The 21,388-nt window shown below is 48.6% G+C and overlaps 1 protein-coding gene across 1 annotated transcript; it reads right to left on the reverse strand.

Annotated features, from left to right (window-relative positions):
- Nucleotides 1–19,710, reverse strand: MICOS10 (mitochondrial contact site and cristae organizing system subunit 10). The gene is made up of 4 exons (XM_087702208.1): nucleotides 19,611–19,710; nucleotides 5,393–5,443; nucleotides 1,901–2,010; nucleotides 1–234 (listed from the first exon to the last, which is right to left on the reverse strand). Exons 1-4 carry the CDS (start codon nucleotides 19,675–19,677, stop codon nucleotides 226–228), a joined length of 237 nt encoding a protein of 78 aa, XP_087558334.1. The 5' UTR covers nucleotides 19,678–19,710; the 3' UTR covers nucleotides 1–225.
- Nucleotides 19,711–21,388: the final 1,678 nt, after the last annotated feature.

Below are 21,388 nucleotides of genomic sequence, written 5' to 3' on the forward strand. Positions count from 1 at the left end.
TGCTTTGCCAGTTTTATTGCCTTCCCCAGAAGGGCGCCGTTCCCTGCTGCTCCCCGAGAAGAAGATACAAAATCAAGGTCTGCTTGGAGGCGTGGCGGTGGGCGGCTGCCCCCTCCCCAAAGGGGCAGCCGGAAAGTCCATGGGCCTCCAGGGTGCCCGTCTCCCCACAGAGAAGGAGGCCGAGGGGTCCCTCCGCTGATCTGCCACAGAAAGGTCCGGGCGCCATCACTGCTCCTGTGGAGGAAACACAACCCACGTCACACCTGCAAAGATCCTCCCTCAAACAGCCTTGCTTTATGGCCATGAGGGCAAACCCATGGGACGTCTGCCAGAGGTGGCAGGTAGAGGAGCCCTCTCGGTGGGCCCACATGCCGTGCCCAGCTGTTCTTTTGGTTTCCGGCACTGGTCTTCGTGGGTGACGGAAAATCGCCTGGAAACGCCCCAAAAATAGTCTGTTTCGCAGGACGTTTTCCAGCTGGTTTGGGGACAAAAGTGGCCTGAAAAGAGTCCAAAACTGACCCCAAAATAACCTGGAAATGGCCAAAAATGGCCTGAAAATGCCCCCAAATGGTCTGAAAACAGTCCACAAATGACCCCAGAATAACCTGAAAATGGCCCAAAAATGGCCTTGAAAATGGCCCCAAAAATGGCTTGAAAACGGCCCAAAATGGCCTGAAAACAGTCCAAAAATGACCCCAAAATGACCTGAAAATGGGCCGAAAATTGCCTTTAAAATGGCCTGAAAATGGCCTCCAAATGACCCCGAAATAACCTGAAAATGGCCTTTAAAATAGCCCAAAAATAGTCCAAAAATGACCCCAAAATAACCTGAAAATGGGCTGAAATGGCCCCCAAATGGCCTGAAAATAGCTTGAAAAATGGCCCGAAACAGCTAAAAAAATAAAAATGGCCAAAAAACAGGCATGTGCCGGTCTTTGTGTTTCTGGCGCTTCGGCGCATGCACCCACATTCTGATTTGGGCACTTGGTGCCGAAAAGCTTCGCCATCCCTGTTTTATGACATGGTGGAGGGCCTCCAGAGGTGGTTTCCCTCGGACCAAGACCCTTCCCTGCCTCTTGGGGGGGGAGGCAAACAACAGGGCGAAGCCAGTTGACAGCAGAGCCCATCGGTCCTTGAGCCCAGCGCCCTCTTTACAAAGCCTCGCCCCCCCCATCCCCAAATCCCAGGCGGGGGGGGGGAACGCTCTCCCCCCTCCTGCCCCCTTCCCATCTTCGCTACTCAGCTGGCCCACAGATGTCTCGGGATGCCAGAAGGGAAAGCAGGGAGCAGAGAAAAGTCCCCCCAGCGCCCGGGAGGTGGGGGGGGGGGGGAAGAAAAATTAATTAGGGGCAGACAGGCAAGGAACAATGAAGCCCGAGGTGGCGAAGAGAGGGAAGGATTGGATCAATAAAAGGGGAAGCCAGGCTAAGGGGAGGAAGGGAAGTGCCCTCCCCCCACCTCCCCGAAGCCGTTTCTCAGTTTCCAGACTGCAGACCTCCCACTTCCACTCCCGAGTTTGCATCTTTTATCTCCAAAAATCCCGCTCGGCAGACAATAGAAACCAGCCGCTTTTTCTCGTGATGACAAATTGGAGCAAAAGATGGAAACGGGATGGGTGTGCTGTTACCGCCCCCCTCAGGGGGGGACAAGGGTTGCTGGACCCTCTGCGTTGGATGTATTCGGGCCCCAGCTTCCCTCCCTTTCCTCGTCTCCCTGCTGCAGGTAAACCTGGGTGGCGGAGTTGATAAAGGCATCGGAGAACACGGCAAGGGATTCCCCAGGTGGGCATGGCCGGAGGACTGAATGAAGCAGGCGGCTTCCGTTTCCAAGGATGCGCTTGACAGGGTTAGGGGGAGGCCGGCCTCTTGCGCCAGGCAGACGTCCTTTGGTGGAGACTCACCTTGATGAATCTCCCGTGGAGAAGGTAAGGAGCCTGGAAGTCGTGTTGGCAATTTGAATACGCCATTCCGAGCCCCATCCCTGAGCCGAAAGCGAGCGGCCAGGTCTTTCCTGCAATCAAAAGGAAACCGTAAGGGATACAAAAGGCCGCATAAGGCTGTTCCCCCCACGTGCCACAGTCAAAATTCCTAGAAGGGCAAAGGAGATGGCGGAGAGAGGGAGAGAGAGACAGACAGACAGACAGAGACAGAGAAAAAGAGACAGAGAAAGACACACACACAGACACACAAAGAGACAGAGAGAGAGGAGAGACAGATGAGAGAGAGGAGAGACAGAGAGAGAGGAGACAGACAGAGACAGAGAGGAGAGAGACAGAGGAGAGAGAGACAGAGAGAGGAGACAGAGAGAGAGAGAGAGAGAGAAGGAGAGAGACGGAGAGGAGACAGAGAGACAGAGAAAGAGGAGAGAGAGAGGGGAGAGACAGACAGAGATAGAGAGGAGACAGAGAGAGACAGAGATGAGAGAGACAGACAGAGATGAGAGAGACAGACAGAGAGAGGAGACAGACAGAGAGAGAGGAGACAGACAGAGACAGAGAGAGGAGAGGAGAGAGAGACAGAGGAGACGAGAGAGAGAGACAGATAGAGAGGAGACAGAGAGACAGAGAGGAGTCAGACAGACAGAGACAGAGAGAGGAGAGAGAGAGAGAGAGGAGACAGAGGAGACAGACAGAGAGACAGAGAGAAGAGAGAGAGACAGAGACAGACAGAGAGAGGAGACAGACAGAGAGACAGACAGAGGAGAGAGAGACAGAGAGAGGAGACAGAGAGGAGACAGAAAGAGAGGAGAGACAGAGAGGAGAGAGAGAGAGGAAGAGAGAGAGAGGAGACAGAGACAGAGAGAGGAGAGAGAGACAGAGAGAGGAGACAGAGAGGAGGCAGACAGACAGAGACAGAGAGAGGAGAGAGAGACAGAGGAGACAGAGGAGACAGACAGAGAGACAGAGAGAAGAGAGAGAGACAGAGACAGAGAGAGGAGACAGACAGAGAGACAGACAGACAGAGGAGAGAGAGACAGAGAGAGGAGACAGAGAGAGGAGAGACAGAGAGAGAGGAGAGACAGAGAGAGAGGAGAGACAGAGAGAGAGAAAGAGGAGACAGAGAGAGAGAGAGAGGAGACAGAGAGACAGAGAGAGGAGACAGAGACAGAGAGGAGACAGACAGAGAGAGGAGAGACAGAGAGAGAGGAGAGGAGACACACACACACACAGAGTAGAGAGACAGAGAGAGAGACCAGCAAGGCACTCTTAGCCTTCGAGACACACTGTGCGAAGTGGTTTTTTCTTCCTCAAAGCTTTTTAGTTTTATTTCTCATACATACATTCACAAATATACAATCTCATAGCTACTATTAATATTAATGTGTATTCTTTTGACATTTTCATTTCCCCTCCTAAAATTAAAAAATATAATCGAGATTGCTTTCCTGCCATCCCATCTATCCATCTTCTTTTTACGAGGACCCTCTCCTTCCCTCTTTTTTCCTTCCCTACCTTCTTCTCTAACTTTCTCCTTTCCTCCTCTCCTTTCCTTTTTCTTCTTCCCCTTTCCTCTCCGCCCATTCCTCCCCTCTTCTTCCGTTGCACTGTGCAAAGTGTTAATGCCAGGTTAATAAGGTCTTGGTAAGAGCACACCTGACTACTGCATCCAATTTTGGTCACATTATTACAAAAAAAGAGGTGGGGACTCTGGAATAAGTGCAGAGAAGGGCAACTAAGACGATTAAGGGCCCGGAGACAAAACATATGAAGAAGGGTTAGAGCAGGGGGGTTGGCAACCTGTGGCTCTTTCATCTCTCTACTGCGTCTCCCTGTCTCCGGTCAGCTCACAATTGATAGGGTTGTGGTTAGGACGGGTAGAGGGAAAAGGACACCACACTAGGAGGAGACTCTATGGTGACTTCTGGTCGGCTTCCAGGGGGCTTCCTGTTAGGACCTTTGTGGGCCTGAGTGTTTAAGGTTGCCGACCCCTGGGTTAGAGGAATTGGTTATGGCCTGTCTCCAGAAAAGAAGGTCTAGGTTGAGATGGTAGCAGGGTTCCAGTATTTGAGAGGTTGCTACAAAGAGGAATTGGGGGGGGGGGGGAAAGGTCAACTTATTTTTCAAAGCACCTGAAGGCAGGACAAGAAACCACCGATGGAAACTAATCAAGGAGAGAAGCAGCCTGGGATGAAGGAGAAACTTCCTAACAGGGAGGACAATTCACCAGTGGGACAGAAGTTGCCTCCAGAACTCGTAAGGGGTCCATCACTGGAGGCTTTTAAGAAGAGACTGGACAGGCACTGGTTTGGAATGGTATAGGGTCTCCTGCTTGAGCAGGTGGGGGCTGGACTAGAAGGCCTCCAAGGTCCCTTCCAACTCTTGGTTATTCTGTTCCTTCTGCAGCGCATCTCTTTCACCAGATTTTGCTCTCTCTCTCCCTCCCTCTTTTTTTGCAATCTGTTTTTTTATTTTTAAACATAAAAATAATAAGAAAAAAAAACAGTATTAAAAAAATAATAATCTCATCCATTACATGTCGTTTGGTTACAAGCGTTTTTGCGTCCATATTCTCAATTGCATTTACAATCTCAGATTTTCCACCTGATATGACTAGATACCTCGCTTTCATTGTACAACATATATTCAATTGCGATGAAAAACAGTGATCTACAAATATAATGGTTGGCAAATCTCTTTCGTATTGGGATCTGTGATTATATAAAGGTATGCTGTTATTGAACAGACAATCAAGAATGTAAGGGAATTAGGTTTATTGAAAAGAAAGAAATATTAATTGTAATTGAATATACGTTGTACAATGAAAGTGAGGTATTTAGTTATATTAGATGGAAAATCTGTGATCTCTCTTTTTTAATATTCGCCTTCCCCATTTGAGATTTGGCGTTTGTTTTTAAAAACATCGAACTTGGTTTGCTGCCCTGGGTACATGCTAGGATACAAGGCCAGGTGTTTTAGCCAAGCCTTTGCCAGTCTCCCTAACCGCTTGGCAATCCCGGTTGCCCATAAACCAGCAAAGTTGAAGCATTTCCTTGCGCTATTTTCCACCCACATCAAACCAAAGCACGCCAAGCGCCTGGAGCGAGATACGCGCCCAGTTTCTCTCCTCCACAAAAACCGCCTCGACTTTCTCACCAGATTCCCTCTTCACCGTAGGCGACGCCAATCTTGCAAGCCTAAACAAAGGGTTGAGGGCGAAGCCGGGGTGATAACGAGCCCAGCCTGAACAAGGGCAGATCGGGATCTCGAAATGGCGGTGAGGATCTCTCTCTCGGCGGGATCCCCGGGGGGAAAAAAAGGGGGCGCCAGGGCGCCCGAATCTCCGCGGGCAGAGGTGGTACGTCTTTGCGTGCTGGTCCCAGGGAGGGGAAGAAAAGCTGATGCGATGGCGGCAATGGGGAGGAAGAGGCTGGAGAATGAACGACCCTCACTTACTTTTGAAGAAGATGACGGAGAAGAAGACCACGCCTAGGCCAAATCCAGCACCTGAAAGAGGGCAGAAGGGAGAGTTAGGGCAGGCTGTACGGCTTCCCACCAGCCTTAATCGAGGGAGGGTTTCAAGGCAGTAGGCCAGGCGTCAAAGGAAGGTCTTTGGCCCCCCTTCCTCACCCTTCACACAAGACCTGCCCCCCCCATCCCCGCCGCAAGCTGCCTTCATATACGGACAGGACGTGAATCAGTTATGGGGGAGATGCCAGCAAGGCTCAAAAAGTTTCAGGGCTTTATCCGGGAAGCTGTTTCCCCTGTTCACCACTGCAGCCCTTCCTTCGCCCTCTGACCCACACACAGGGCACCCCATCCTCCCCTTCAGCCAACACATCTCCAACCGTTCCCTCTTCCCCCTTCTGGGACGGTGACGGCTGGAGGCCAAGACCCCTCCTCCCCAAAAATCCGGTGACGCAAAATCGTGTCTCCCCCCCCCCCCCCAACCCCCTTAAGTCTTCCTTTGGGTTTATTTCCTGGCAAGCCAAGACCTTTCGTGTTTAAATGCCCGGCTTAGTAGAAACAGCTGTGGGTCGATTGGAGGGGATGCTTCCCCCCCACCCCAAAAAAAAAGAAGGAGGCCTGAAGCCGCAGAGGGCAGCGTGGCTCTCTGCCTATGCTCAGGGGCTCTCGGTGGCGCTCCATACGCCGGGCGGAGTAGCGCAAATGGATGCCAGCTGACGGAGGAGATTCATGTTGACGTGCGAACAGCAGCCGGCGGCTTGTTTGCGACCGCTTGAGATGCGGCGATGAGACAATAAAAGTCTCTGGTTGTTCCCAGATGGATTGGATTGCAAGGGACCCCTCGGGAGCCGGTTGGGAAGGATGGAAGTCGGGACCCTAAACATCTGGCTGGCGAAAGGGAGGATGTCACAAACAGTGAAAAAGCCAAACATCGGGGGGGGGGGGGACTGGTGCTCGGCAGACGCCCGCACCTGGCGCTGGAGAACGCCCAGCCCCGTTTCATCACCCGAGACAACACTTAAACTCGATAACCTTCTGCCAGGCAGCTGTTCTGGGTTGCAACCCCTGGAATTCCAACTTCGCTGGCCCTGTTGCAAAGCTGCAGTCCTAAATTGCATTAACAGAGGGAAGATCAAGGGAGGTACTAATACCACCTTATAAAGCCCTAGTAAGACCACATCTGGAGTACTGCATCCAATTTTGGTTATCACACTGTAAAAAAGATCCTGAGAGTCTAGAAAAAGTGCAGAGAAGAGCAACCAGGATGATGAGGGGACTGGAGACTCAAACATATGAAGAACGGTTGCAGGAACTGGGCCTGGCTAGTCTAGTGAAGAGAAGGACCAGGGGAGACATGATAGCAGCCTTCCAATATCTCAGGGGTTGCCACAGAGAGGAAGCGGTCAAGCTATTCTACAAGACACCTGAAGGAAAGGAACAATGGATGGAAAAGGAATAATGGATGGAAACCGACCAAGGAGAGATTCAGCCTAGAAACAAGGAGGAATTTCCTGACAGTGAGAACCATCAACCCATGGAACAGAAGTTGCCTTCGGAAATTGTGGGAGCTTCATCCCTGGAGGCCTTCAAGAAGAGACTGGACTGCCATCTGTCAGGAATGATCCAAGGTCTTCTGCTTGGGTGGGTGGGGGGTGGACTAGATGACCTACAAGGTCCCTTCCATTTCTGTTAATCTGAATTTATCTAAGATGATCAAAGGACTGGAGGCTAAAACATACGAAGAACAGTTGCAGGAACTGGGCCTGGCTAGTCTAGTGAAGAGAAGGACCAGGGGATACAGGATAACAGCCTTCCAATATTTGAGGGGCTGCCACAGAGAGGAAGGGGGTCAAGCTATTCTTCAAAGCAACGGAAAGCCAGAGAAGGAACAATGGATGGAAACTGATCAAGGAGAGATTCAACCTAGAAACAAGGAGGAACTTTCTGACAGGGGGAACAATCAACCCATGGAACAGAAGTTGCCTTCGGAAGCGGTGGGAGCTTCATCCCTTGAGACTTTCAAGAAGAGACCGGACTGCCGTCAGTCAGAGATGATGCAGGGCCATGATGGTGAGCCTGTGGCATCCGGAGCCCTCTTCGCGGGCATGCAAGCCGTCACCCAGCTCAGTGCCACCGCGCATGGGCATGCTCCTCCTGCCAACCAGCTCTCTGCCACGCACGTGTGTCCCCCTGCACCCCATTTTTGGTCTCAGGAGGCTTCAAGGAGGCCTGCTAGGCCCAAAATTGGGTGCGGGAGGGGGGGGGGCGCAGGGGATGTTGCGCACGCATTGCATTATGGGTGTGGGCACACCCGCGCATGGTCACAAGCATGCACGCGAGGAGAAAAGGGTTAGCCATCCCTGGTGTAGTGTCTCCTGCTTGGGCAGGGTTTTGGGACGATGATCTACAACAGGGATGTCAAACTGGATTTCTTCGAGGGCTGGATCAGCATTGGAGTTCTCCGTGGGACGGCGGGATGGGACAGATGCCTCCTGCAGTACCCTGCAGACCAAAACGGGGCATGGAGGGTTTTCGTCAGCCGTTTTCGGCCAGCAGAATGCTGCAGACCGTCGAGGGTGAAAGCGAGGCACAGAGGGAAGGGGGCGTTTTAGCCGCCAGAGACACCGCCAGCTGGTCCTTTGATATTTCCAGTCCGGCCCCTTGAGCCGGGAGCAGCCTGCAGTCCTCAAGTTTGACACCCCTGACCTACAAGGTCCCTTCCAACTCCTGTTAATCTGCACATCTGGGCGATGGGACGCCAAACCCGAAGGCAGGCAGCCGAGGGTATTTGGGCCTCGCAGCCCAACAGGCATCGAATGTCAGAATGTCTAAGAGCAAACCAGATCCTTTTCTTATCACCGTTTCCAGATGGAGCAGCTGGGGGCTGGACTGGCTTGTGTTTGTGTGTGAGAGAGGGGGGAGGGATTTGTGCCGTTTAAAAACCAGCAACCATCTGTGGGGATTCATCGAATGTTCGGCACTACCTCGGTTTGGCTCCTTTGGGAGCCTGAGTGCCGCTGGAATTCGGGAAGATAATTATTGCAAACGGCTGTGGGTTTGCATGGACTATCCTGGGTTAACGAAGCTGGTTTTGACCCAGAAACGGTTGGCGCAGAATGGTTTAAGATGGGTAAAAGTTAAAGGTTCCCCCTCGCACATACATGCGAGTCGTTCCCGACTCTAGGGGGCGGTGCTCATCTCTGTTTCAAAGCTGAAGAGCCAGCGCTGTCCGAAGACGTCTCCGTGGTCATGTGGCCGGCATGACTCAACTCCCGAAGGCGCACGGAATGCTGTTCCCTTCTCACCAAAGGTGGCTCCTATTTTTCTACTTGCATTTTTTAACGTGCTTTCGAACTGCTAGGTTGGCAGAAGCTGGGACAAGGAACGGGAGCTCACTCCGTTACGCGGCGCTAGGGATTTGAACCGCCAACCTTTTTTTATTATGAAGTTTTTTTATTTTTATTTTCATATAAATATCCACAAGTACACCATTATATCTTAACAAACACTATTACATATTATCCAATATATAATATATATTATCAGTTCCTCTTACCATCTACCAACAACTCTCATTTGCTCTTCTGCTTTCCATACACCATATTATACCTAGTTCTACCACAACCCTACCTCCTCTCCCCTCCTACCTCCTTCTTTCCCTCACTACTTTCTTCTACCATCCCTCCTTTCTCTTCTCTGCTTCCACTTCCTCTCTTTCTCGTCTCCACTTTCCTCTCCTTCTCTCTCTCCTACTCTTTTCCTCACTTCTGCTTCCCTCTCTCCTATCCCTTCTCTTCTTTCTCTCTTCCCCTCCTTTCCTCTCCTCCTTTCCACTCTTCTCTCCTCCTCTTTCTGCTTCATCTCTTGTGTGTCTTTGTACAAATGTGTGTCTTTGTACAAATGTGACTCATCCTAGTGTTGGCAGAAGCTGGGACAAGTAACGGGCGCTCATTCCGTTACGCGGCGCTAGGGATTCAAACCGCCAACCTTTCTGATTGACAAGCTCAGCGTCTTAGCCACCCGAGCCCTCACGTCCCTTTTAAGATGGGTGGCCTACACTAAATATTCCTTACTTTTCGCTCAGCCGCAACTAATAAAAAGGAAGCGGTTTTAAAGGCATCTCCCTCCTCCAAACCCAGAGGACAGGATTGGAAATCCCAGGGCACCTAAAAAGAAGCCCGGTGCTGGGAAGGCTGGGCTATGGAGTCCTTTCTGTAACACAGCCTTTGTTTTGGGTGATCTTCCAAATTCTAATTGCTTTGAATGAGCAGATGAGAAGGAAATTGGGGAATCTGCTGCGTTTGGGTTTGATGGAAGAGAAAGGAAGACGAAAAACATTTTGGACAATCTGGAGGATACCCGTATTTATCGGAGTATAAGACGCACCAAGGTTTTGAAGAGGCAAATTTAAAAAAAAAGTAGGTAGGTAGATGGATAGAGAGGGAGAGAAAGAGAGAGAAATACAGTAGGTAGGTAGGGAGAGAGAGAGTAGGTAGGTAGAGGGATAGAGAGAGAGAAATACAGTAGGTAGGTAGGGAGAGAGAGAGAGAGTAGGTAGGTTGGTAGGTAGAGGGATAGAGAGAGAAATAGAGAAAGAGAAATACAGTAGGGAGGGAGGGAGGGAGAGAGAGTAGGTGGGTTGGTAGGTAGAGGGATAGAGAGAGAAAGAGAGACAGAAATACAGTAGGTATGTAGGGAGAGAGAGAGTAGTTAGGTAGGTAGGTAGAGGGATAGAGAGAAATACAGTAGGTAGGGAGAGAGAGAATGTGTAGGGAGATAGGTAGGTAGAGGAATAAAGAGAGAAAAATAGAGAGAGAAAAATACAGTAGATAGGTAGGTGTTTCTACTGGCACAGTACTTGATCAATGTAATTCTCATCAATCAGTTAAAGAGCTTTCCAAAAGGAAAAAAAGTTTTTGCATTCTACAAACCTCCCAAAAATGAGCCTGTTTTCCCCCCCAAAAAAGACATGAATAGCCTTGGGGGGGAGGGGCTTGCAGAGTGCTGGGGGGGGGATGAGCAAAACAAATCCTATTTTTCATGAAAACGAGCCCGTTTTTTGTCAAAAAAATGGCCTGCATAGCCTTATGGAGGCTTATGGAATGCTGCTGGAGGCTGGGGGGAAACGGCCCTTTTTTGCTCATTTTTGCCCTCTCCAGCCCCCAGGAGCTCTCTGCAAGCCCCCCCCCAGGCTATTCATGTCTTTTTTGCGGGGAGGGGGGCGGGGGGGAACAGAATGCAAAAACTTCTTTTTTCCTTTTGGAAAGCTCTTTAACTGATTGATGAGAATTACATTGATCAAGTACTGTGCCAGTAAATGGAAAATTAGGGCAGGAACCCCACACAGTGCCACACCCGTTACATTTCCTAATTTAGTTTTGGCCTGTTATTCTCCAGATCTTAACTTCCTTGGAATTTTAACTTCCTACTTCTTCCTTGGAGAAGAAAAAAAAAAAAACCCAAGGAGATCAGCAACCTTGATTTTGGCTGGGGAAGGGATCTGGGAAGCTTTCTTGATTTCCCCAGGCAGCCGATGGGGATTCTGTGCTGAAGCCAAGGAAACAGCGGGGAGCCCAGTTCAATGTCACTCTTCAATGAAGAGTGGAGGTGGGATGGGGGCAAGGAGAATTGTACCAATATTCTGCAAAAGAGAAAAATCTCCTGGATGATGTGCAGGGGGAGGAAGAGGAGGGGGCAAGGGAGCCCACCAGCCCATGGCTCCTGCATATGCTCTGCTTTGCACATCCTGTTGCCTTACAAGGGGGATGTTGGATAGCCACTTATTTGCCCAGCCAACAATTGGGACAGCTGTTTCCACTAAACCTTGCACCTCCAGCCCAGCCTTTGACTTTGGAACAATAAAAGATGAAAGGTTTCACTTGCAAATAAAACACAGGCAAAGAAACAGGAGGGAATTTTTTTTGCGGGGGTGTGTGTGCACCCCTAGTTATGAAGGCCTCAAGGGAATGGGAGTTTGGGCGGGGGAGGAACATCTCTCTCTCTGTTTTTTCTCTCTTTCTCTTTCTCAGCACTTGCAGATTTAAAGGCAGATCAAGAAAAAAAAATGCTTGAAAAATTGGAAGCCACATTTTGAAGAGAAGGACCAGGGGAGACAAGATAGCAGCCTTCCAAGGCACCTTGAAGGCCAGAGAAGTAACAATGGATGGACCCTGGAGGTCTTAACACTCCTTCTGCTAAAGCAGGAGACCCTGTCCCATTTCAGATAAGTGGCTGTCCAGTCTCTTCTTAAAAACCTCCAGTGATGGAGTGCCCATGATTTCTGGTGGCCAGCTGTTCCAGTGGTTAATTGTCCTCATTGTCAGGAAATTCCTTCTTAGTTCCAGGTTGCTTTTCTCCTTGATTAGTTTCCATCCATTGTTTCTTGCCCTGCCCTTTGGGGCTCTGGAGAATGATTTGACCCCCTTCTTCTTGGTGGCAGCCCCTCAAATACTGCTATCATTCACTCCTAATCAGTGGTGGGCTGCAACCGATTTAACAACCAGGTCAGTGATAGCATGCCTAGGTGTTCAAATCACAGCCATTTGAAGCTCAGCTGCTTACCTTCTAAAGGGGCCCTGATAAATACAACAGCAGAGAAATCAGCTGTGCCGCGTGAATCGGCCAAGTCAGAGAGAAGGAAATATAGGACAGGATAGCGCAGGGGTGCGGCCAGCTGATCGTCGGAACGAAGCTGTTCACCCAAACCGGTCCACACCGGCCACAGCCCACCCCTGACCCTAAATTCTTCGTTTTTTAGACTAGCCAACTCTTAGTCCTGTCTACTGCTAATGGCGAATTGAGTATGCTTCATTAGGAAATTACCATATTTTTCAGAGTATAAGACGCACCGGAGTATAAGACGCACCAAGTTTTTGAAGAGGCAAATTAAAAAAAAAAGTTTTTGTACTCTGCAGACCTCCTGAAAATGGGCTCGTTTTTTGCCAAAAAAGAAAAAGAAAAAAGAAAGAAAAAAGAAAAAGGCATGTATAGCCTTTAGGAGGCTTGTAGAGTGCTTCTGGGTACAATTGGGGGGGGGGGATGAGCAAAAAATGCCCAATTTTCCACTCATTTTTGCCCTTCCCAGCCCCAGGAGCCCTCTGGAAGCCTCATAAAGGCTATACACGGCCATTTTGGTGAAGGGGCAAAAATGCTATATTCAGTGTATAAGACCCACCCAGATTATTCAGCCTCTTTTTTTGAGGGAAAAGGTGCATCTTATACTCCGAAAAATACGGTATGTACCCATGTATTCCTGATCAATGGGCAAAGCTTGCAGTTAAGCAAGCAGCCTGACTTAATAGCCAGCTGGTTCTCATCTCCCCCCTCCTGCAATTTGCCAATGCTGCAAAGGTGATCACTCCCGGCCTATCCTACGAGTAGAGCAGAAGCGAACAAGCCATGGGGCTCCGATGGGTGACACCTTCGTCTTGTATGCAAATTAAACTGAATCATGCATGTTGCTGTAAGGCGTTCACAGCCTTTCAGAAGAATAATGGACCCCAGCCAGGAGGGGTGAGATAAGCGGAGACTGGCAACCGTCCAAGGGCACGTTACCCAACCCGGGTTGACATTCACACAAGACAGGACTGTGCAGGCCACAAGTGGGCGGATCGCATGACGGCAGAATCGAGGGGCATTGGGTTCGTCGTCCTCCCTTTTCCCCGTCGCTGGAAACGAGGCTGGTGGCCTTTTAATGCCCATGTACCCCAACATTGCAAGGCCTCTGCATCAGGATAAAGGTCTTCTTTTGAGCTTGGGGGGCACAGAAAAGAGACCCGAGTGGATGGACGGAGGAAAAACACGGCTCTCGTGACACTTTAAAGATAACGTTCTCCTCACCCTGCGCGAATGTCTCAATTCGAATGATCAATTCTGTTATCTGTTTGGGGAGTCAGCAAAGGACGCCACCATTTGATATTCCCAAGGCTTTCCGGGGCTAAGGAAGGCTTTAGAAATTATCCGTCAAATAGGGTGATGCTGATTTATGCTTAGCTCTGCAACTGCACCCCTGGCACCGTGCGCGCATGCATTAATTCCGGGTACAGCTGAAATCAGCATATCGCTCCTGCTTGCGCTCCGGGCCAAAACCCTTGTGCCTAAACACGAATGCCAGGTCCAAATCAGTGGGCGCTGAGAAATTCCTGACAGGTACCTTTGGCAGGGGAAAAAAAGGCAGGCGTGCTGGTTACGCAATGGGGAATCTGCTCTTCAAAACAAGCCCAGGGATTCAGCAGAAGCCCGGTTTAGACGAGGACACGCCGAGGATTGGCAGGTTACGCCAGGTTAAACGATGGGGTTCTCTCGCCAAGAATTGCCTATTGAGACCAATTATTCACGTCTCCCATAGGCTTACCGGATCGCACAGTAGATAATTTCTCCCTGTCTGCTTAAAACAAGATTCTTCTGACTCATGAGAAGTTGTTTTGGTGGGGGGGGGGGGGGTGGCACAAGTGGCACATTAGGGTACTGATGGTCCATGAACACCTCCCTTGGCATCTACCAGCTCACTTACTGGAGAGATTTTAAAAAAACAAAACACCCCTTCTAGCCTGTTTCCCTGAAAATAAGACCTCCCCAGATAATAAACCCAATCGGGCTTTTGAGTGCATGCACTAAAATAAGCCCTCCCAAAAAATATTGCAACACCGCAGCAGCCATGAGGTGACCACGCTCGCCACCTTATGCACCTCAAAAATAATAAGACACCCCCCCCCCAAATAAGGCCAAACGCTTATTTTGGGGGTCAAAAGAAAATAAGACCCTGTCTTATTTTTGGGGAAACGCAGCAACCACCATGAAACCAAGAATGAAGCACCTGGTGTGTATGGTTTACTGATGTGCCCACTGGCTGGGGGGAAAGGTCAAAGGTCAGGAAGAAGGGTTAGGCAAGCGTTGGTACCGCTGGGGTGGGGGAGGCAGTGGCAGAGGATGGCAAGTAGCATTTTGATAAAACTGGAGCTTGCACGTGAATAGAAAGGCTGCAAAAAGACTCCCAGCATGTTTTCAAATGTTAAAATCTTCCCCAAATCAGGGAACTGCGTTGCCTTCAATCCTCCATCGCCTATCTCAAGCTCATTCTCACCCAGCCTGCCTTCTCCACCTGTTCGTTTAATGTCTAATTACTACCTGCACAGGAGAGAGAGAGAGCAGACAAATTGTAATTACCCTGCATCAATCAGATATTCAGTTATTTGCAATTCAAAGCAGCCATCGTGTCTCTCTCTCTCTCCCCCCCCCCCCCAAATTGCAGATAAACAAGTTTTATAATACGAAACTTGAAACTGTGGGAAGAAGGTGTTGGCTTGCAGATAGAGGGTTTTTTTGCAGTCCCTGCCAACTCCAGACGCCCGGTCTGCCTATGCGTGTGCCAGGAGCATCTTAGGCAATTTCCTTCCAATGGGTTTTGTGCCCAACCCATCTCCCGGTTTATGGCCAGTGAGGGGTTAAGGGGGCGAGGTTGTGAGCAAAGAGACTTAATTCGAAAGAGCAACTAGTCTTCATCTTAGAATATTTCCACTCTAAAAAATTGTATAGAAATTGTATCTTTACCCAAACTCATACATTTAGGAAAGTTATATTGTTAAAGACAGTGGCCTCTTTTTTCTTCTTTTTTCTTCCTTACAACCTCCGCTTTTCTTTTCTTTCTTTCTTTCTTTCTTTCCTTTCTTTCTTTCTTTCTCTTTCTTCCTTCCTTCCTTTCCAAATTGCCTGCAAACCCATGAACATTGGACAATGATGTGCACATAATGTGTACTTTAGGGAAATTCCCTCCCTCCCCTCATTCCTTCCTGATCAATCCTTGACTCTTTTCAGTCCCAATGTAGACTAAATTAAAACTAATTTAATTTTCTAATCCCATATAACATGGTAAAAGAGAGGTTGAGGCTGGGATTTAAACTTTAAAAGGAGAACACGAAAGATGGGCGAGGTTAAGAAACCAAGATGGATGTGAGGTCAGGAATAGATTTTGCCTGTTAATTTTCAGAACAGCTCATCATTTGAGGGGGGGGGGGAGGGAAGAATCAATATTTCAGTCCTTTCATAGCTCCTTTCTCCATTTTCCTCTAAGTCCTGAATAAGATTTTTCCATGTGGCCATCAAAAGTTCCGGCTGAGAAAGCAGTTCAGCTAAATAGCAATAGAATTGAGACTTATATATCACTTCACAGTGCTTTTGCAGCCCTCTCTAAGCTGCTTACAGAGTCAGCCTCTTGCCCCTCAACAATCTGGATCCTCATTTTAGGATGGAAGGCTGAGTCAACCCTGAACTGATAAGGATCAAACTCCTGACAGTGAGCAGAGTTAGCCTGCAATGCTGCATTCTAACCACTGCGCCACCACAGCTCTTTCAATGCCAGACACTCAAGGTTATTCCCTGAGCATCCTAACTCCTTAGTTACTCAAGCCAGCCCAGCCCACTCCCAACACATGGAAGAGAGAGTTGTCACGTTCAGGTTTGCCACATTCAATTTTGCCTCGCTAGGACTCATCTGGGTGGGTTTTAAGGGCGAGGCAGCTGTGACCCTACAGATGTGCCTGTACATCTTCCCTCAGCCCTTAATTAATCCCTGGCCCTGCCTGGTTGAAGTGATCTGGAGCTTAAACATCCCTAGAGAGCTCCAGAATGTTTTCAAGTGGAGCGTGAAGAGGAGATATGCACCGTCTCTGGAACACTCAGGTTTTTATATGCAATTAAAGTCATTTGACAGAAAGGCACCGTTAAAATAAATGAGGGGGCTGTTCCCTATTAGACAATTCTGCCTTAAGCAGGCATATTACATATTTCATGAGCGTCTTTTCTTAACTATAAAGCAGGGGTCGGCAAACTTAAACACTCAAAGAGCCATTTGGACATGTTTCCCACAGGAAAGAAAACACCAGGAGCCACAAAGGTCCTAACCGGAAGCCCCCTGTTCAATTCTGGAGCTGACCGGAAGTTCAGTTCCCCCACCATAGAGTCTCCTCCTAGCATGGCGTACTTTTTCCTCTACCTGTCATAACCGAAAGCCCTATCAATTGTGAAGAGACAACTGGAAAACCCTCCCCTTGCCATAGTCTTCTCCTGGCGCACTGTGCTTCTCCCCCCCCCCCACCGGAAGCTCTTCTCAAAAGTGTGGCACTGACCAGTGACGGAGCCGCAGCAGAGGGAGGAAAGAGCCACATGCGGCTCCAGAGCCGCAGTTTGCTGACCCCTGGTATAGGGCAGTGATGGCGAACTTTTTTTTCCTCGGGTGCCGAAAGTCACAGGCTCCACCCTTGCACTCCGCCCTGCCCTCCCCCTGCGCATGTGTATGCAACCTCCATTTTGGGGCTAGCAGGCCTCCCTGAAGCCTCCTGGAACCAGAAACGGGGGTTGTGGGGAGCACACACCCCCATCCCTCATTTTTGGTCCCGGGAGGCTTCAGGGAGGCCTGCTATCCTCAAAATGGGGAGTGGGAGGGCGCCACATCCCATCCCCGCGCATGCACGCACAACCATCCCCCACCCGCGTGTGCGCGTCTCCTAGCAGAGCCCCCAAAATCAGCTGGCCGGCAGGAGACACACACATGCAGCGTGGAGCTGACCTGGGTGACGGCTTGCGGGCCTGCAGAGATGGCTGTGCCACGCATGCCATAGGTTCACAATCGCAGCTATAGGGAGTCCTTGACTTAACCTTTTGTTTAGTGACTGTTCCAAGTTACAACGGCACCCTCCCCCCCATCGTCACCTGATCAAAATTTAGACCCTTGGCAACTGACTCATATTTATGACGGTCACAGAGTTCTGGGGTCACTTTTTCTTTTGCGACCTCCTGACAAGCAAAATCAATGGGGAAGCCAGATTCCCTTAATGACCACCTGATTCCCTTAATGACTGCAGAGATTCACTTAACCACTGTGGCAAGGAAAGGTCATAAAATGGGCAAAACTCACAACTGTCTCACTTAACAACAAAAAATTTGGGGCTCAACAGCGGTCGTGAGGACTACCTGTAACTGTTGGAGCAACCAAACTGAAAGCAGAGGAAAATATTAAAAATACTAGAAAGAGTGCAGAAAAGAGCAACAAAGATGATTAGGGGACTGGAGGCTAAAACATATGAAGAACGATTGCAGGAACTGAGTAAGTCTAGTTTAATGAAAAGAAGGACTAGGGGAGACATGATAGCAGTCTCCCAATATCTCAGCGGCTTCCACAAAGAAGAGGGAATCAAACTATTCTCCAAGGCATCTGAGGGTAGAACAAGAAACAATGGGTGGAAACTAATCAAGGAGAGAAGCAACTTAGAACTGAGGAGAAATTTCCTGACAGAACAATTAATCAGTGGAACAGGATTTGCCTCAGAAGTTGTGAATGCCCCAACACTGGAAGTCTTTAAGAAGATGCTGGATAGCCATTTGTCTGAAACGGTATAAGGTTTCCTGCCTAGGTAGGGGGTTGGACTAGAAGACCTCCAAGGTCCCTTCCAACTCTGCTATTGTATTGTATCTGAAGGCCGATTGTATTGTATTGTATTGTAAATCCTTTAACCACTAGATTTCATGTTTTTCCTTGGCAAGTATACTTCATATGTCAACAAACAATATTAGCAAGTAAAATCCCTAAATCATCTAAACATTGGCTGGGTGACTTTGGACCTGTCTGTCTGTCTGAGCCCAACTCGCCCTCACATTATGGAAACAAAGGAGGAAGGAGTATTTGATATGTTTGCTTCCTTGAGTTAGTTATAAAAAGGCACGATGAAGATGATAATAATATGAATAATATCATATCACAAACTGATTATCTACAACATTATCATGATCGAGTGGCCAAAATCATAAATTGGAAGCTTTGCCAGAAATTTGGGTTCAAATGTAGCAAAAATTACTGGGAACGCCACACTGGCAAAGTTTGTGAAAATGAACAAGTCTTGATTCTGTGGGAGTTTCGAATCTAAACAGAGACTTTGGGCCCGCAATACACTTGACATCACTACTCATGTCTGATTAAAAAAAAAAAAAAGTCTGGTTCATTGATAGTGCAATAACAGGTAATGCACGAATTGAAGAGAAATAACTAGGAAAAAATATTGAAATGCCCCGATCACAGCGCAAATTGAAGTAGAGCGCTTGTGGAAGAAGAATTCCAAAAGCACTGGAATTACATTTAAAACAGTTAAAAATTGACAAAATCATCATCAGTCAATTGCAAAAAGCCGCACTGCTTGGATCTGCACGCATATTACGAAAATACGTTACAACGTCCTAGGCCCCTGGGTGGGGCCCAACTAGTAATCAATGCCAAATCCGGCGAAACAACTGGCCGCTGTGATACAATTCTGTTGTTGTGATAATAATAATAATTTAAAAACAGATACCCATTGTCAAAAACAGTGATATCCATTGTCACTGGGTCACTTGGCACCATGTCCAAGAATTTAATAAAACTCATCAAGAAATTGCAGCTCCTTGCAATAACACCAACGGAACTGCAAAAAACTGAACATTGTATATTTTAAGAAGGTACTTGGTCAATACCTAGAATGCTGGCAGCAACCTGTATCAACCATTTGCACCAGTCAATGGTCAATGGAATTTGTGATGCATTTTTGAATGTTCAGTTGACTTGAGTTTCATGTTTAATGAATAAATAATAATGATGATGATGATGATGATGATGATATCATCTCTTAAGGAGATACCTGAATTTTAAAGGCAGATTGCTACTATTTTTTTGTGCTCACACATTTTTTAAAATATTGCAGCATATCAGCAAGTCCATTTTTAGCAAAGGGGAGGGGTGATGCTAAAAGGGATTTGGGGGTGTGTGCCACGAAGTGTAAGTGAACCCTGCTCTGGGTGCAGTCCCAAAGGGAGAAAGGGCCAGCCTGGGGATTTCCCCCCCTCCCCAGAAGGAGAGGCTGAGAGTATCCCTATTTCCCACGTGAGAAGCCCACCCTGGGCAGCCTCTGGGGAGGAGGGGCGGGCTTGCAAATGGATTTTAAGTGGCTTTTGCCAAGTGTGGTGCAGTCTTATCCTCCCCCCCCGCCATTCCAGGGCTTTTGCAAAGGGGCTTGCAGCTTTTTATAAAAATTAAAATGCATTTTGAAAAGCATGCAGTGCAAGCCAAGGGGAGGGGGCTTGGCTCAGGCTGCCCCATTGCCAAACCAGAGAGAAAGGGGTCAGCCCCGGTTCGTCCCGAGCCCAGGCCTCCACCACCCGCTGCCCCTTCCCCCAGGCCTCTCACCCAGCTTGACGGCGGAGTCAGCCAGACAACGATCCCATTTCCTCCCTAGATCACCCTCCGACGCCATCTTGGCCGCTACCCGCCTCCGCTGCCAATCAAGCCTCCCTCCCGCCTCCCCGGGCGGAAGCCTCGCGAGAGCTGCCACCGCTCTGCCGCAAATCAAGCCGCTCGCGCGAGAGCTTGAAAAAAAATGAGGCGAGGGATTTTTTTTTTAAAGGGGGCGCTTTTGGTTTTCTTTTTTCTCTGCCTGTTGCCAAGGGCAACCAAGGGTGACCCTGGCAAGCGGGTGCCAATGTTGACCTTGGGCAAAGTAGGCCCGAAAGGCTAGCAGAACCGGCCTTATATGGAGGAATCCATTAGCATCCCCCTCTTCTGGAGTGGGGATGGGGGTGCCAGCCATCCTTGACCTTTTGATTTGCTATTTTATTGATTATATTTACATTATATTATTTATAATTATATTTACATTTGTATTTATATTTATATTGTTTTTTCCTATAATCCTCCCTGATTTTAGTGGTGACATGATATGTGAGAAAGAGATGGGAATAAGTTTCACCCAGATTGATTGGTTGGTGTTTCAACTGGGTGGACTTCAACTCCCAGAATTTTCTGGGAGTTGAACTCTATAAGGTCCTGGCTGAGGAATTCTGGGAGTTGAAGTCCACCCAGCTCAATGTGACTCTGGGTGTTGAATACCCATTTCCCATCCAGTGAAATGAAACCATGGGGATTTCTGGCAAACCACCATCGGCTGAGTTTGAAAACTGTAATTTTAGAACAAATAAGGATAGTGATAAGGGTAAAGGTTCCCCTCACACATGTGTGCTAGTTGTTCCTGACTCTAGGGGGCGGTGCCCATCTCTGTTTCATAGCTGAAGAGCCAGCGCTATCCGAAGATGTCTCTGTGGTCATGTGGCCGGCACGACTAAACACTGAAGGTGCCCAGCACACTGTTCCCACCAAAGGTGGTTCCTATTTTTTTTACTTATATATTTACATGCTTTCAAACTGCTAGGTTGGCAGAAGCTGGTGCAAGTAATGGGAGCTCGCTCCGTTATGTGACGCTAGGGATTCAAACCGCCGAACTGCCAACTTTTCTGATCAACAAGCTCAGCATCTTAGCCACTGAGCCAGCACGTCCCTACAAATAAGGATAGTGATAGGAGGGGGGAAAACCAAATTTAGGCCTAACTTTGAGATTCTCCTTCGGAGGAAGGTTATATAAATGAATTCTTTCCCAGTGTTGGAAAAAATGTCCTTCTGGTTTCGGCTCCAAGTGGGGAAAAAGACACTGGAGACATGGAGGCTGCTTGGAAAGATGGGTTTAATGGTGGACAGGACCACATGGCTTGATGAGCCCTGAACAGAAAAGGTGATCACATGCTTCAATGTTGATGGAGAAGAAGAGAAGGGAAGGGCTGAGATGCTGAGACCCTGGTTTTATCCCCTCTCTGGCCTTTGTTCTTGATCCTGTATTCTGATTGATTGTCAGACTCCCATGGAGCCATACAGGGGCAACTCTCTAGTCTGCGTTTTGAATCCAGGTTTGGTTGAGCTCTCAGATGCCATGTGGCGAGTTGGGTAAAGTGCCAATATTATCATGCCTTAATCCCATCACCCTGGAGCTGAAGTGAAGAACTCTTTATTATGTAAAGGGACTAGCTTGGCCTTCTTAATGGCCCGTTGACAAAAGGGGGGATGGGCAGGAAGCTGCAGGCAGCTATTCTGTCTTTTAAAACATGTTTCTTTCTTTTCACATCCAGAGAAATATTCTG

Source organism: Thamnophis sirtalis, unplaced genomic scaffold, assembly GCF_051295495.1.
Source record: "Thamnophis sirtalis isolate CommonGarterSnake01/CBP01778 unplaced genomic scaffold, rThaSir2_p1.2 scaffold_15, whole genome shotgun sequence".
Classification (NCBI taxonomy): Eukaryota; Metazoa; Chordata; class Lepidosauria; order Squamata; family Natricidae; genus Thamnophis; species Thamnophis sirtalis.

Bases quoted from the DNA above. Each gene is read 5' to 3' on its own strand.
- MICOS10 (XM_087702208.1), bottom strand. From the start codon at position 19,677: ATGGCGTCGGAGGGTGATCTAGGGAGGAAATGGGATCGTTGTCTGGCT. The intron at 5,444-19,610 runs GTGAGAGGCCTG...GCCCTCTTTCAG, and splicing joins TGACTCCGCCGTCAAGCTGG to GTGCTGGATTTGGCCTAGGC. The intron at 2,011-5,392 runs GTAAGTGAGGGT...TTTTGATTGCAG, and splicing joins CTCCGTCATCTTCTTCAAAA to GAAAGACCTGGCCGCTCGCT.